General features: G+C 39.3%; 1 protein-coding gene across 12 annotated transcripts in view; it reads right to left on the bottom strand.

Moving 5' to 3' along the window:
* Positions 1-16,380, bottom strand: part of HMBOX1 (homeobox containing 1) — a 204,032-nt gene that overhangs the window by 100,346 nt on the left and 87,306 nt on the right. For all 12 annotated transcript variants that reach the window (XR_009868227.1, XR_009868228.1, XR_009868229.1 and 9 more), the window contains 2 exons: positions 13,963-14,042; positions 1,247-1,723 (listed from right to left, as the gene is read on the bottom strand). Coding sequence is in view for 9 of the 12 variants with exons in the window: in XM_062213591.1 (XP_062069575.1) it covers positions 1,247-1,723; positions 13,963-13,985 (500 nt within the window). In the remaining 3 variants the exon portion in view is untranslated. The remainder of the gene's footprint in view (positions 1-1,246; positions 1,724-13,962; positions 14,043-16,380) is intronic.

Here is a 16,380-nt window from a genome sequence, read left to right as displayed (position 1 = left end):
GCCTGCAGCTCTGACATCCCATTTGGGAGCCAGTACCCCATATGGACGCCAGTTCAAGTCCTGGTTGCTCCATTTCTGACCCAGCTCCCTGATAATTGTGCCTAGGAAAGCAGCGGGGAATGGCCCAAGTCCAAGAAGAAGCTCCTGGCTCCTGGCTTCAGATCAGGTCAGCTTAGCTCTGGCCGCTGTAGCTATCAGGGGAGTGAACCAGCACATGGAAGATGTCTACCTTTCTCTAACTCTTTCAAACAAAGGAAAATGAACTTTTTTTTTTTTTTTAAAGGGCTTATCAGCTAGCAAAGAGAAAGAGATGAAGTAGAGAAAATCTGAAATAAAAACATAAAATTTTGGGTCTGGCGCTATGGCGGAGCAGGTAAGGCCATTGCCTGCAGTGCCGGCATCTCAAATGGGCGCTGATTCAGGTCCTATCTGCTCCACTTCCTATCCAGTTCTCTGCTATGGCCTGGGAAAGCAGTGGAGGATGACCCAACTCCTTGGGCCCCTGTACCCATGTAGGAGACTGGAAAGAAGCTCCTGGATCCTGGCTTCGAATTTTCTCAGCTCTGGCTGCTGCAGCCAATTGGGGAGTGAACCAGCAAATAGAAGACCTCTCTCCCTCCCTCCCTCTCTCCTAACCTCCATCTTTCTCTCTCTCTCTCTCTGTAGCTCTCCTTCTCCCTTTGTGTAACTCTGACTTTCAAATAAATAAATCTCTAAAATGAAAACACAAAATTTTGGCCAGCGCCGTGGCTCACTTGGCTAATCTTCTGCCTGCGGCGCCGGCACCCCGGCTTCTAGTCCCGGTTGGGGCGTGGGGTACTAGTCCCAGTTGCTCCTCTTCCAGTCCAGCTCTCTGCTGTGGCCTGGGAGGGCAGCGGAGGATGACCCAGGTGCTTGGGTCCCTGAACCTGCATGGGAGACCGGGAGGAAGTACCCGGCTCCTGGCTTTGGATCGGCGCAGCGCTAGCCGTAGCAGCCATTAGGGGAGTGAACCAACGGGAGGAAGACCTTTCTCTCTGTCTCTCTCCCACTGTCTATAACTCTACCTATCAAAAAAAAAAACAAAAAAAAACAAACAAAAAAAAAACAAAACCACAAAATTTTAAGAAATATTTTTCATCTCAAAAGAAGGGCAGGAAAAAAAATCACAAGTCTTACAGCTAAGTAACTTAAATATAGCTTATTACTTAACAACAATCTAAGAACACAGACATTTTTAGGGGTCTCAACAAGCAAAGTGACTTACCTCATTAACTCCTCTACTTTATCATCTACATCTAGGTCCTCTTCTGAGGCTTCAAAACTGTATGACCTCTGACCCATGCTGTTTGCATGGTAGCGAGTTGGTGACATCTTTCCATTGGATGTGGACAATCGCTCATTATTCTCCCTCCCATTTTGATTGGTAGTACAAGGCTGAGGGGAGGTATCATAACTGTTGCTGGGTGAAGGGGACATTCCCGAATGCTGAGTCTGTGTGGAAGCTGTAGCTGTAGAAGAAGATGCTGGAACGTTGTTGGTACTGTTGCCATATGTACTTCCTCCATAGCTGGACCTTCTTCCAAACTTGTCACTATGCTCTTGATCAAGACGGTCTAAAGTTTCCAAAGCATGGAGAATTTCATGTTTAGTCATTCCAGTACGCCGAAGGCGCTGAAGCAGATCTATCTGCTCTATGGTAAATCTGGGTTCATCTGTATAGTGAGACATGGTTTCCAGCAAACTAAAAAAAAAGAAAGAAAAATAAGAATCTTTATCAACAATATCTATCAAGGCATATGTCATTATGAAGAATGCAGTATTTCTACATCAACTTGTTTTCTTTTCTACATCAACTTCTTAATTAAAAGCAGCAAAACATGGGGCCAGAGTTGTACATTATGGTGTAGCAGGTAAAGCTGCCACCTGTGACACCAGCAACCCATATGGGCACTGGTTCATGTCTCAGCTGCTCTACTTCCAAACCAGCTCCCTGTTTATGCCCTGGGAAAGGCAGCAGAAGATGGCCCAACTGCTAGGGCCCCTGCCACCCACATGGGAGACCCAGGAGAAGCTCCTGACTCCTGTCCTGGCTGTTGTAGCCATCTGTGGAGTGAACCAGCAGATGGAAGATCTCTCTCTTTCTCTCTGCGCCCTGCCCCCCCAACCCTCTCTCTTTGACTTTCAAATAAATAAATCAATATTTTTAAAAAACAAGTTGTAAAGGGCCAGTGCTGGGATACAGTGGGCTGAGGCCCTAGCTTGCAGGGCTGGCATTCCATATGGGCGCCAAATGGCTGCTCCATTTCTGATCCAGCCCCTTGCTAGTGCGCCTGGGAAAACAGCAGAGGATGGCCCACGCCCTTGGGCCTGTGCACCCATGTGGGAAAACTAGAAGAAGCTCCTGGCTTTGGATTGGCTCAGCTCCAGCCACTGTGGCAATTTGGGGAGTGAAGCAGTAGATGAAAGACCTCTCTCTCTCTCTCTCTCTCTTTCTCTAATGCTGTCTTTCAAATAAGTGAAATAAAGCTTTAAAAATAAAATAGTAAGATATGTCCCACATCAGAATGTTTTTGCCATGGCAAATGGATTGTTACAGGTATTGAATTGATTAGCAGGTGAATATCAAAAATAACATAAAACTCAATTTTTTTCTTTTTTTTTTTTAAAAGATTTATTTATTTTACTTGAAAGTCAGAGTTACACACAGAGAGAAGAAAGGCAGAGAGAGAGGTGTCTTCCATCCGCTGGTTCACTCCCCGAATGGCCTCAAGGGCCGGAGCTGCACTGATCCGAAGCCAGGAGTCACGAGCTTTGTCCGGGTCTCCCATGCAGGTGCAGGGGCCCAAGTACTTGGGCCATCTTCTGCTTTCCCAGGACACAGTAGAGAGCTGGATAGGAAGTGGAGTGGACAGGACTCAAACCAGCGCCCATATGGGATGCTGGCACTGCAGGCAGCAGCATCACCTGCTAGGCCACAGCGCTGGCCCCAAAACTCAATTTCATATGGCATGCAATATACATTTTCCTCAATTCTGGTAAGTATTCTGAACAAAATTTTAGTTACGACAATAATACCAAACAATAGATGTAGATTAAGTACATATAGATCATTAAGCCCAGGCTATGTGATAACTGACAACTCTTTGTTTTTTTCCATTTTCAATGTGTTATTTTTCATTACAGTATTAATGAAAAGTTGCTGACCAAATATCTGCAAAGCAAAACTGAGAACTCTATGTATAACTCACTTAGTGAAAACAAATGATTGGCTAAGCTAAATGCAAGCAAATACTTATAAGCGGTAAAAATATTTAAGTGGAAAATAAAAGAGGTATATAAAAAAACTTATTAAGTACGATTCATCCACTACTTAGCAATTTCATCAGTTTTTCATCTCTGTAATGCATTCTCTCTTAATCCTGAAAAATGGATCTTCTACGGTAGCAGCCAAACCAAGCCATTTATTTTTCTTAAGAAATTGGTTCTACGTTTTCTCTACTTATGACAAGATATTGCAGCACACCAGAAAATATTTTCTTAGAGTGAATAACAAACATATTAAGAGTTGTCAAGTATCATAAAAATTGTCACTAGTTGAATTCTTTTCTATAAAATCTGATTTTTTTTTATTCAAGATATTTGAAAGTGGTAATCTCTTCTATTTTAATTTTTATTGTTCTAGCGCCAAACATGACGGATGGCATGCAGTAGCATATTAAGTGTTTGCTGATGGAGACACATGTCAAGGAATTTTCTATTCTTTTACAGGTAACTGTCAATTTTGGGCCAGTTCCTGTAAGCTATTGCAGACCTCACTGTCCACTGTCTCTTTAGCCCTCTTCAGGGGGTGGGAAATGTCTGGCGCACAGGTTGTATACGGCTTGGGAAATCATTTGTTCTGGCCCTGCCAAGGAAACTGCAGGAGAAACTCAAAGCTCAGTAATTTCTGTAATTACTATAATTACAGTAAATCTATAGCAGGCTAATTTTTAGGTTCATAACTTTATATGGCCCATGAATGATACTGTAAATATCCAAATGACCCCTTGGCAGAAAAAAAAGATTCCTTATGCTTATATACTGTACTAAAAATTTACTGAACTTTGACTTCTAGGGAAGAACTTGATAAAGAGTTTCTTAAAATGTAATCTCATCTAATTCTAATAGCAACCCTCTGTGGTAGCTATTATTTATTTTATTTCCTTTCATATTGATAGGTAGATTAACTGCTAAAGAAACATAGGCTCAGGCGCTGGCGCCATGGCTCAATAGGCTAATCTTCCACTTGTGGCACTAGCACACCGGGTTCTAGTCCCGGTCACTCCTCTTCCTGTCCAGCTCTCTGCTATGGCCTGGGAATGCAGTGGAGGATGGCTCAAGTCCTTGGGCCCTGCACCCCATGGGAGACCAGGAGAAGCACCTGGCTCCTGGCTTCGGATCAGCGTGGTGCGCCGGCCGAGGCGGCCATTGGAAGGTGAACCAATGGCAAAGGAAGACCTTTCTCTCTGTCTCTCTCTCTCACTGTCCACTCTGCCTGTCAACAAAAAAAAAAAAAAAGAAGAAGAAGAAAAGAAACATAGGCTCAGAATAGTTATGTCCTTGCAAAAAGTCTAAGAAATAGAAAAAAAAAGATTTAAGCCTAGATTTTATTGACTCCTAAAGCTTACATCATTCTGCTTTCCAATATTGTGGGAATTACCGGAATCATGAGATCTGGACATAGGCTGTTATATTCCTTTAAAGGAGTTTCCAGTTAATGTAATTTAGTTGAAACAACTAGTAGTAGTAACATCTTTGTTCCATCTACATTTTATATTTACTTATTTGTATGAAAGGATTTGGGCTTTATTTCATTCTAAACAGAGAGTTAGGTGTCCAAAACATTTTAATGAATAATGTATTGCTTCTCCTTTGATATGAAAAGTCTTTTTTTTTTAAAGATTTATTTTAGTTATTTGAAAGACAGAGTTACAGAGAGAAGTAGAGACAGAGAGAGAGGTCCTCCATCCACTCGTTCACTCCCCAGATGGCCACAACGGCCAGAGCTGTGCTGATCCGAAGCCAGGAGCCAGGAGCTTCCTCCGGGTCCCCCACATGGGTGCAGGGGCCCAAGGACTTGGGCCATCCTTCACTGCTATCCCAGGCCATAGCAGAGAGCTGGATTGGAAGAGGAGCAGCTGGAACTAGAACCAGCGCCCATATGGGATGCCGGCACTTCAGGCCAGGGCCTTAACCCGCTGCGCCATAATATGCAAAATTTCCATATGAACCTGTTATCTACCTTTGGAGTCTCTTTTTTATTCTACTAATTGGTTTGTCGTTCAAATCCTTTTAAAACTTAGTTGGCAGAGGATGTGCTGTAGCATAGTAGGTTGCGGCCTCTGCCTGTGGCACTGGCATCCCATATGGGCACTGGTTCATGTCCCTACAGCTCCTCCTTTGATCCAGCTCTCTGCTATATCCTGGGAAGGCAGTAGAAGAAGGTTTAGGTACTTGAGCCCCTGCACCCACATGAGAGACCCAGAGGAAATTCCTGGCTCCTGGCTTCAGATCAGTCCATCTCCGGCCACTGAGGCCATTTGGGGAGTGAACCAGAGTATGGAAGACCTTTCTCTCTATCTCTCCCTCGGTCTGTCTGTAAATCTGCCTCTCAAATAAATAAATAAAAATCTTTAAAAAGAAAAGCTTAGTTGGCAGAAATATAGAATTTTATGTGAAATCTCACTAGCTTTAAAAACCGGTTCACTAAAAACAAAACAAAAAACATTTTGCGGACTCAAACTTATATGATGTAGGTCCATAGGTACAATATCTATCCTACACCTATGTGTATTATGGTCTGCATTTTTTCAAATATTCAATTATGACAAACTACCTACCTATTATATATGATAAATGAAAGATCTATTTTCATGATTACTAGACTCTTTATTGCCTTGGTTCTCTCTCTCCTAAATTTTATAATGAAAAATTTTATTAACAACAACAAAAAAAATTACAGTGAATACTCACCCATATACTAACAACTTAGATTTTTATCATTCACTTTTTAGGACATACTATTACATACAAAGGGTCTCATAAAGTCCAAAGAAACTGTGTATTATCTTTTAAATACATTTTCCCACAAACTTTTTGAGTTCCTGCATATCTATCCATTCTCTTTTCCAACCATTCCTAATTTATCACACTATTTGGAAGAATTTGAAAATCAGTTATAAACATCTGACACTTCTCCCTAAAAGCTTCAGTATGCATATCATTAACTCGTGCTGCTCAATATTCACTCAGCTTTTTTTCTTTATGGAGGCAAAATTGGCATAACAGAAAGTGTGCAAGTCTCATGATTACCATTCTAAGGGTGTTGATAAATACAAACACTTTTGAAGTTCAAATCCGCATTGAACATACAGAATATCTTCATCAAGGGCCAGCGTTGTGTAGTGGGTTAAGTCACTACTTATAATGCTGGCGTCCCATATGAGTGCCAGTTTGTGTCCCAGCTGCTCCACTTCTAATCTAGCTCCCTGCTAATGTGCCTGGGAAAAGCAGGAGAAGATGGCCCAAGTGCTTGGGTCCATATACTCATCTGGGAAACCTAGATGAAGCTCTTGGCTCCTGGCTTTCACCTGGCCCAGACCAGGTCATTAGGACAGTGAACCAATGGATTCAAGATTTCTGTCTCTCCCTTTCTCTCTGTAACTCTACCTCTAAGTAAAATAAATCTTAACAAACGTATCCCTCCTGAGAGACACTGTTAAAAAAAACAAACAAAAAAAAGAATATCACCCATCAACTCAGGAAGTTGCCTTAGACACCTTCCTCATCAATTTCTATCCCCTTCCTTCAGAAGCAATCACTGTTCAGATTACGTTTCCTACCACCTATTTATACAACTTTATATCTACTCTCTACTTATTCTTTTGTATAAAGCTTCTTTCACTAAACTCAAATTTTTTTGAAATTCACTTCTTGTTATAGCAGTTTGTTCCTTTTTATTGCCAAGTAGTGTTTCATTCTAGAACTAGACCACAGGTTTGTTTATCCATTCTACTGATAGACATTTCTATTATTTCTTTTTTGAATTTTTTTTTTTTGACAGGCAGAGTGGACAGTAGAGGGAGACAGAGAGAAAGGTCTTCCTTTGCTGCCACTGGTTCACCCTCCAATGGCCGCCGCGGTAGGCGTGCTGCGGCCGGCGCACCGCGCTGATCCGAAGCCAGGAGCCAGGTGCTTCTCCTGGTCTCCCATGGGGTGCAGGGCCCAAGCACTTGGGCCATCCTCCACTGCACTCCCTGGCCACAGCAGAGAGCTGGCCTGGAAGAGGGGCAACCGGGACAGGATCGGTGCCCTGACCGGGACTAGAACCCGCTGTGCCGGCGCCGCAAGGTGGAGGATTAGCCTACTGAGCCGCGGCGCCGGCCGACATTTCTATTATTTCTAATTATTGGCTATTTTAAATGCCTTTGCTTTTTACATTAGTACTCTACTAAATCTTTTGGTAGTTTTCTCCCAAACAGCATGAGGGTGTACATTTGTGAATAAATGGAATCAAAAGGTAAGTTTATTTTGGTGCAAAAATTTTGAAATCCATGCATATGAGGGGTCTGCAAAAAGTTCAAAATGTATATTATGAATAAAGTGTCCATGGACCTCTTATCCTTATGTATAATCACCCAGTCAGAAGAAAAGAGAAAACTTTTGACCAGGGGGACTAATTTCTTTTCTTTCCTGAACAATTACAAAAGATCTATTCACCTTATATAACACAGATGATCTATTTTAAGATGTTATATAGTTGGGGCCAGCGCTATGGCACAGCAGGTTAACACCCTGGCCTGAAGCGCCAGCATCCCATATAGGCACTGGATATAGTCCCGGCTGCTCCTCTTCTGAGCCAGCTCTCTGCTATGGCCTGGGAAAGCAGTAGAATATGGCCCAAGTGCTTGGGTCCTTGCTCCCATGTGGGAGACCCGGAGGAAGCTCCTGGCTCCTGGCTTTGGATTGGCACAGCTCTGGCTGTTTCGGCCATCTGGGGAGTGAACCAGCAGATGGAAGACCTCTCTCTCTCTCTCTGTCTCTACCTCTCTCTGTAACTCCGTCTTTCAAATAAATAAAATAAATCTTAAAAAAAAAAAAAGATGTTATATAGTCTTGGAAGAGTTCTATGTCTTAATCTAAGTGACTATTAAATTATACAGCTACATTCACTTTGGAAATTCATCAAGTTGGTCAATATTGGTCTGTGGACTTCAGTAGGATACTTGTATTATACTTCAGTGAAAAATTTATTTAAAAAGCTATGTGAGCATTTTTCTAATGGCTTATAAGAGACACTGAAAAATTTAGCTTCTGTTTGTCTATTCTATAATGCACACCCTGGCAGGTAGCAGGTAATGGATTAAGTACTTGGGTCTTTGGGCTTTGGCCTGGTCCAGTCCCAGCTGTTACAAGTATTTGAGGAGTAAACCAGTGGAGGACAGATCTGTTTCTGTCATTCTCTCAAATAAATTGTTTTAAAATTAGAATAATATTAAGGGAAATAATTGTCAGAACTAAAGATTTCACAGTATATGAAACAATGTAAGATTTTCAGATTCCTTGACTATTGGAAACCACTTTTATTCTAAAAGTCATAAAAGGAGGAACAGTAGCTATGTGTTGTTTTGTCTGCCTAGAATGTTTCATAGATTTTGAGGTTGTCACTCACAGTATTCCAATTTCTGGTCAATGAAATGGGCATACAAGGAAGCCATGCCTTTCTCTCCTTAACACACTCTGGTTGGATCAAGGGGGAGATAGAGTATCACTGTCAGTGTGCTCAGTTACAGGAAGATGTTAGTCTGACAAATTTCTCATTATGCTGAAGAGGCCAGTTTGTGGGAAAATAAAATGGACATACCAGGATATGCAGAGTAGAGCAACAGACAAAACTCTATACTATTCATATCCCTTGTTCCCTTGTTCAAGTAATTCTTTTTTCAAAAAAAGATCTATTTATTTATTTGAAAGGCATAATTACAGAGAGGGGAGACAGAGAGAGAGAGATCTTCCATCTGCTGGTTCACTCCCCAAATGGCCACAATGGCCAGGACTGGGCCAGATGGAAACCAGAAGCTTCATCTGGGTCTCCCATGTGGGTGCAGGAGCTCAAACAGTTGGGCCATTCTCTGATGATTTCCTAGGCACATTAGTAGGGAGTTGGATCAGAAGTGGAGCAGCTGAGACTCAAACCAGCACCCATATGGTATGCTGGCACTGTAGACGGTGGATTAACCCACTACACCACAGTGCCGGCCCCTGTATGTTTTACCTTGTTTAAATTAGCTATCTCTAACTTGCAGCAAGAGAAGACCCCAATGCAAAAGATATAACCTAAAGTAAAAATATCCAAAAGAGCTGGAATAGAATTTATGATCACCATAGGGCACAGGTTCGAATCATGTAAATGATACTGAAGATACTGTATTTTTCTGAAAAAGGATAGCGATCAGAAGCTCTCTTAGATCTCTGATAATAATATTACAGTTTACTAACATAAAACAAGGTATACACCGTGGTACTTCCAAATTTATTTTTTCTTGATTTTACCTACTTTAAGCATATACTCAGGAAATTACGGCATTTGAGTGACCTATAAAGGTTATCTCAGTAAATGATATCTGTGATTCTTTTCTAACAGTAAAAGGAAACATGTAAGAGTGGAATTAATTTTCTTATGCACAAGGATTATTCGCAGGATAAGGAACATTTTTCACTTTAAATTACTAATCTGAAGGCAGACTTGGGCCAACAATAATTGAAAATGATGTGAGAAGAATTTCAGCATTGTAATATCTCAGACAATGTTTAAAGCATAAAAGAACAATTACATTCAAAAATTATGGCTCAGTTCATAAACTTACAATCTAAGAAAAGACTATCCCATGAGACTACAATAGTAAATATATTTTACAATGAATTTTTTCGATACTTGAGGATATACCTAAACCCTTCTTGGATAAGTCACGAGGCGTAAAATTTATCATAAACTAAATTTGACAAAAAAATGAGGTTAAAGCATTCACAGAAGATTACTCTTGAAACCTCACAGGCAAAAAGGACATTGCTACCTTTCTTGCAAAGCATCAGCATTAAAAAGGTTTTACTAGATAACAAGGCTTTGTCTTCAGCTCTGGGCTGTTATCTTTAAAGATCATTTTATCTAGAGTGATTAAACAAAATAAGCTATTCTTTTGCATATATGGTATTTATCAGATGATGATTTAACATACTCTAGAGTCGACTATAATATTCATTGACTCAGGCCCTTTAAAGTATTTATGTGACACTATCCTCTTTCTCAGTAATTACAACCATTAAAGGATACCATCTTAAAATAAGAAAATGACAAGTAAGAAATGAAGTTTTACTGGGGACTGAGCTTGAGAGTATAGTGAACATGATTCAATATAATTCAAACCAATAGGAGAAAGATTGAAGTCTAAGAACAGAAGCTGTGACTACAGATACAGTATTAAAATTTTTTATAAAAGGATGTTGCTAAAAGTAAGATTATATCATATCAGTCACATTTTATATTTTTAAAGATTTATTTATTTATTTGATAGAGTTACAGATAGAAAGGGAGAGACAGAGAGAGATCTTCCATCCACTATTTCACTCCCTAGATGGCCACAATGGCCATAGCTGGGCCAGGCCGAAACCAGGAGCCAGGAGCTTCCTCCAGGAGGTCTCCCAAGTGGATAGCAAGGGTCCAAGCATTTGGTCCATCTTCTGCTGCTTTTCCCAGGCCATTAGCAGGGAGCTGGATCAGAATTGGAGCAGCCCGGACACAAACTTGCCCCATAAGGGATGCCGGCATTGCAGGCAGTAGCTTTACCCCACTACACTAGAATGCAGGCCCCATCAATCTCATTTTAATAGTTTTTAAGTTACACTGATTAAGATAGAGGTTTCTTTTTTTTTAACTTTTATTTAATAAATTTAATTTCCAAAGTACAGCTTTTGGATTACAGTGGCTTTTTCCCCCCCATAACTTCACTCCCACCCCCAACCCTCCCATCTCCCACTCCCTCTTCCATTCCATTCACATCAAGATTCATTTTCACTATCTTTTATAAAGAAGATCAGTTTAGTATATATTAAGCAAAGATTTCAACAGTTTGCACCCACATAGAAACACAAAGTGTAAAGTACTGTTTGAGTACTAGTTATAACATTAATTTACATTGTACAACACATTAAGGACAGAGATCCTACATGGGAAGTAAGTGCACAGTGACTCCTGTTGTTGACTTAATAATTGACACTCTTGTTTATGGCATCAGTAATCACCCCAGGCTCTTGTTATGAGTTGCCAAGGCTATGGAAGCCTTTTGAGTCAGTTCACTAACTCCAATATTATTTAGATAAGGCCATAATCAAAGTGGAAGTTCTCTCCTCCCTTCGGAGAAAGGTACCTAAGATGGAGGTTTCTTATTACAGTCACTTTTTACACGTTGGGGGAAAAGATCTGTTTTGTTGCTTTGAAATAATTGCAAGCACATGCATAGTGTGCTACATAGATGATAGATAGTATGTTTTAGTGTAATAAGAAGTTGTAGTGTATTCTTTCCCTTCCTACCACAGTATGCTGTTTTAAGAAATCCCCTGTATCAGAAGTTGGGAGGTACTTCCACTCCCCTTTAGAATGTTAATTCTTGTCATACCTTCATGTGAGAATTTGTTGTCAATTTCCTCTTCCTTTGGCAAAGTCATATCAGACCTTATCAGACTCCCTATGTGAGTTACTGACCTCAGCTACTAGACTTCAAAATACATCAAGAGTTTGAAAGACACTTTGAGAGATCAGGCTATCACAGGCCGTGGAGCTCTGAAACCTTGCCTGCTAAAATGGGTACCAGGCTCTAACATGAAGGAATAGTATGTCTCTCTGGATCAACACTGTGGTGGTCAGGCTAAGAACTATTCCTATGAAGGAATATTTTGATCTGTAACTAAATGTTGGTTTTTTCATAAACTTACTTCAATACTAAGTCAACAACTAGACTTTAATAATTTTAGAATTCATTATTGTAGTTAATCAAATTTTTCTACTGTGTGTTTTCTTCATGTCATTCTCTTCTTTAAGCATGTGAGTCCAAGAAAATATTCCCTTTATATGGTAATAAATTACAGGGTTTGTGAAATCATACTTTGATCATCCCCTTTCTAAATACTATTACTAAATACAATGAAAAACAAGTAAAGACATGAAATTTTAAAGAAGGAGATTTAAACGGTATGGTATTAGAGAAGTGGAGACCAGTCAAGAGATGAAGACCATCTGGCTCCAGGGCCATGTAAGGCTTGTGAAATCATCTGGTTTGGTCCTGTCATGGGAACCACAGGTTGGGCGCAGAATTCAGTAAATCGGGGCCAGTGCTATGGCGTGGCAGGTAGCCGCCACCTGCAGTGCCGGCATCCCATTTGGGCCCCGGTTCAAGTCCTAGCTGTTCCACTTCCGATCCAGCTCTCTGCTATGGCCTTGGAGGACAGTAGAATATGGCCCAAGTCCTTGGGCCCCTGCTCCCACATGGGAGATCCGTGGGAAGCTCCTGGCTCCTGACTCCAGATCAGCGCAGCTCTGGCCATTGTGGCCAATTGGGGAGTGAACCAGTGGATGGAAGACCTCTCTCTCTGCCTCTGCTTTTCTATGTAATTCTGACTTTCAAATAAAAAAACCTTTTAAAAATTCAATAAATTTATAGCATGCTAATTTTTAAGTTGATAATTTTGTATGGCCTATGAATGATGTTATAAATATCTAAATGACCCCTGGTAGAAAAAAGGTTTCCTATCCCTGATTTAGAAAAAAATCATTCACTCAACTAAAATTTACTGAGTGTCCATTATGTGTCAAGTAACATAGGAAGCAAAAAGGATCAAGAAGGAACAAATCAGGCAAAAATTCCTGGCCTCAAGATGCTTACATTCTAATGGCTATTGAGAATAGTCATTCCTTTAGTTAGTAAATAGATAAAAAGGACGGGGGGTGTACGTGAAACTAAGACTCAAAGAGATTAACTGCTTCACCAAGAACATGGTTACTTAGCTGAAACTCAGGCTGGCATTAATAAGCCTATTCTAGAGACTTTCCATTGTATCATAGAATCAATGAAAGCAGGAAGATGGAACTTATGAAAAACCTAAATAACCAGGAAAACCTATTTTATCATCTCCTTATTGGATTGTAGAACTGTCAACCAAAACGGAAGGAATTTAAGTGAAACACAGACACTACCAAATTTTAGAAAATACTTATGCTAAAGGCATTTTGCATTAGACTCTAAAGATGCACTTAATGAGCTAATAGATACTTTATCTTCTCTAATATGTGAAATTCCCGGAATACTTTCATCCAGAGGCCTATTTAATATGAACTGGTGGTTACAGTTCATATCCTAGCACAAAAACACTCTCAACATAATACCATCATCTCAATTTGTATGTTTTGCCTGACTCCAAAGAAAGGCTAGCAACTACATTAGCTAACAGGCTTAACTACATTATCATTTCCAACAGCTAAAGGGAAATGGCTGGCTATGGTGTTAGGAGTTTGCATACAAAAGGAAACATTAAGATGACATGCTTCAATATTCTGTTTGTCACAAGGAATCTAACAGTGGTTTTATCAACTTGTTAATCATCTTACAAGTACCTTGTCTATAAAGCAATTGAAAATAAGTAATTTTATATTCTGCTGAAAATTAATGTCAAAATCGAAGCTGGCAACAGAAATGGTAACAGAGAATATGAAAATTTATGCTTCACCACATGACTATATTTGTTTACTTTAATGCCAAACAGGTATACTACCATTTGATTCCTTTTCTAAAAGTCTTTCAACTGTAAAAATATCTGCTCTTAAATGTGAATCATAATAATAATTTCTTAAATGTATTAAATGATAAAAATTGAGAAAGACTGAATACTTACACCACCGGAAAAGAACTGAGCATACTTCACATGAGGCGGATCAATATCCTTTCCAGAGATGATCAATGTGATTTTTCATTCTGCAGAATAAAGACAAAAAAATTGAAACATATTTGTTACACAATGTTGAATAAAATTTTTCATTATATAACTTAAGAATATTAAGAGAGTTAACTTTTGCTAAACACATTTTTAAAACTTATTTTGCAATTTTGAAATGAAACACTGGTTTGAAGTAAAATTATGGAAAAAAATGCACTGGCAGTTTCCAAATACATTTGGAACAAATAATGATAATCATGTAATCTGTTACGAAGAATCAACCAGAGAAACAGATTTAAACATGCAATAAAATACATATGGGGCAGGCACTGTGGCATGGCAGGTAAGGCCACTGGGCGCCGGTTCGAGTCATGGCTGCTCCACTTCCAATCTAGCTCTCTACTATGGCCTGGGAAAGCAGTAGAAGATGGCCCAAGTCATTGGGCCCCTGCACCTGCGTGGGAGACCTGGAAGAGGCTCCTGGCTCCTAGCTTTGGATTGGCGCAGCTCTGGCTGTTCCGGCCATCTAGGGAGTGAACCAGCTGATGGAAGACCTCTCTCTCTCTCTCTGCCTCTGCCTCTCTGTAACTCTGTCTTTCAAATAAATAAATAAATCTTAAAAAAATGAATATATATAACAAAGTGGCATTCAAAGTAATTATTTTGATAATACCATAAGGGTATTTATATAAAATCCTATAAACAAAAAACACCCCCCAGCATGACTGTCACTAAATGTCTTAACTGAAGCAGAAATTCTTGGTATTAATTATTTTACCGCTAACATAATCTTTAAAGACTTAGTTTTCTAAGTAAAAATTTTTGCAACTGTTAATAAGCAAGCATAAAGGATAACTACTTCAAAGAGCTACTGAAGAAGTAAAAACAATTTGTTAAGGGAGGTGATGAAGCATTTCCACAAACTATCAGATGGTAATGGCAACTACAACCAGTTTAAAGAGATGAGTACCAATGTTGCGTTACTGAACAGAGTATAAGTTAATAATGGAGTGAGCCCAGTACTTTTATCTTCTGATTTGTATTCCACTGCTTTAGGCACCAGATACTTTGACCCCTTTCAATACAGACATAGATCTTCACAAAAAATGAAATCTTTTCACAGTTTAGGAGCTAAAGATCACAAAGACTGAACTTATTAGCAGCCTCAAACCATAATCTATAGAGACAACTATTTCCATTAACTCTAAGTTAAGATATAAATTAGGCAAAAGTTAAAAATGTTGATGTCAAAAACTCTCATATTAAAACACACATTTAGCAATGAATTACATTAGGCAATACCAAAGTGCCTAACAGTGACTAATGATATATGTGAAATGTACAGGGTGAAGTTAGAAACCTTTCACAATTGCATATCCTAAATTGTAGCACTAAATGAAGTTTCTGTTTAAGTTAATTTTCCTTGTGACTTAAAATAAAAATCTGTGGACCAGTGCTGTGGCACATCGGGTTAAAGTTCCAGCCTGTAGCACTGGCATCCCAAGTGGGCGCCAGTTCGAGTTCTGGCTATTCTATTTCAGATCCAGCTCTCTGGGAAAGCAGTAGAAAATAGTCTGAAAGCAGTAGAAGATGGTCCAAGTCCTTGGGCCCCTGAACCCGCGTGGGAGATCTGGAAGAAACTCCTGGCTCCTGGCTTCAGTCTGGCCCAATCCTGGCTGTTGTGGCTATTTTGGGGAATGAACCAGCAGATGGAAAATTTCTCTCTGTCTCTTTCCTTTTCTCTCTGTATTTCTGACTTTCAAGCCTTTCAAATAAACAAATAAATCTTTAAAAAAAAAATCTGTCTGAAGAAAGAAGATATAAAGTACAAAGAAAATCTACTGTATTCTTTATATTCAAAATAAAAATTAAAAAACATAAAAAGATAGGCATAAAAGTTTCAGATTTCCTACAATAAAAACCATAAACTAATGAGCTAATCAATTAAATTGGGAAAATATTGGATATGAGGAGAAAGGGCAGATCTAAGGTATAAAGACTATAAAAATACTAAAACATAATAGAAGTAAAAAAATAATTAATTTAATAATGGGATATCTGTTCAGCAAAAACTAAGCAGATTAATATATTTTCAAAAAGATATTATTATAGTTCATTGGTCTAAATGTGAATTATGACATCCTGTTGGGAAGAAATCTGGCATACATAAGAAAATACCAGAATTTTTACTGTCACCTTTTTTCCAATAGTTTATCTTTACAAAAAGTTCTTTCAATAAATATAGAAATGTTCAAATAAATTAAAAAATATTTTTATCAATAAACACAATGTTATCATTAAGAACACATGAGGGTTTTATTTGGTAACTTAGTGGGATATATACAACGCAGTGTTGACTAAGAAAAGCAAAAAGCA

The sequence above is a fragment of the Lepus europaeus genome, chromosome 16, assembly GCF_033115175.1.
Source record: "Lepus europaeus isolate LE1 chromosome 16, mLepTim1.pri, whole genome shotgun sequence".
Classification (NCBI taxonomy): Eukaryota; Metazoa; Chordata; class Mammalia; order Lagomorpha; family Leporidae; genus Lepus; species Lepus europaeus.
This window is presented reverse-complemented; position numbering and strand designations above follow the sequence as displayed.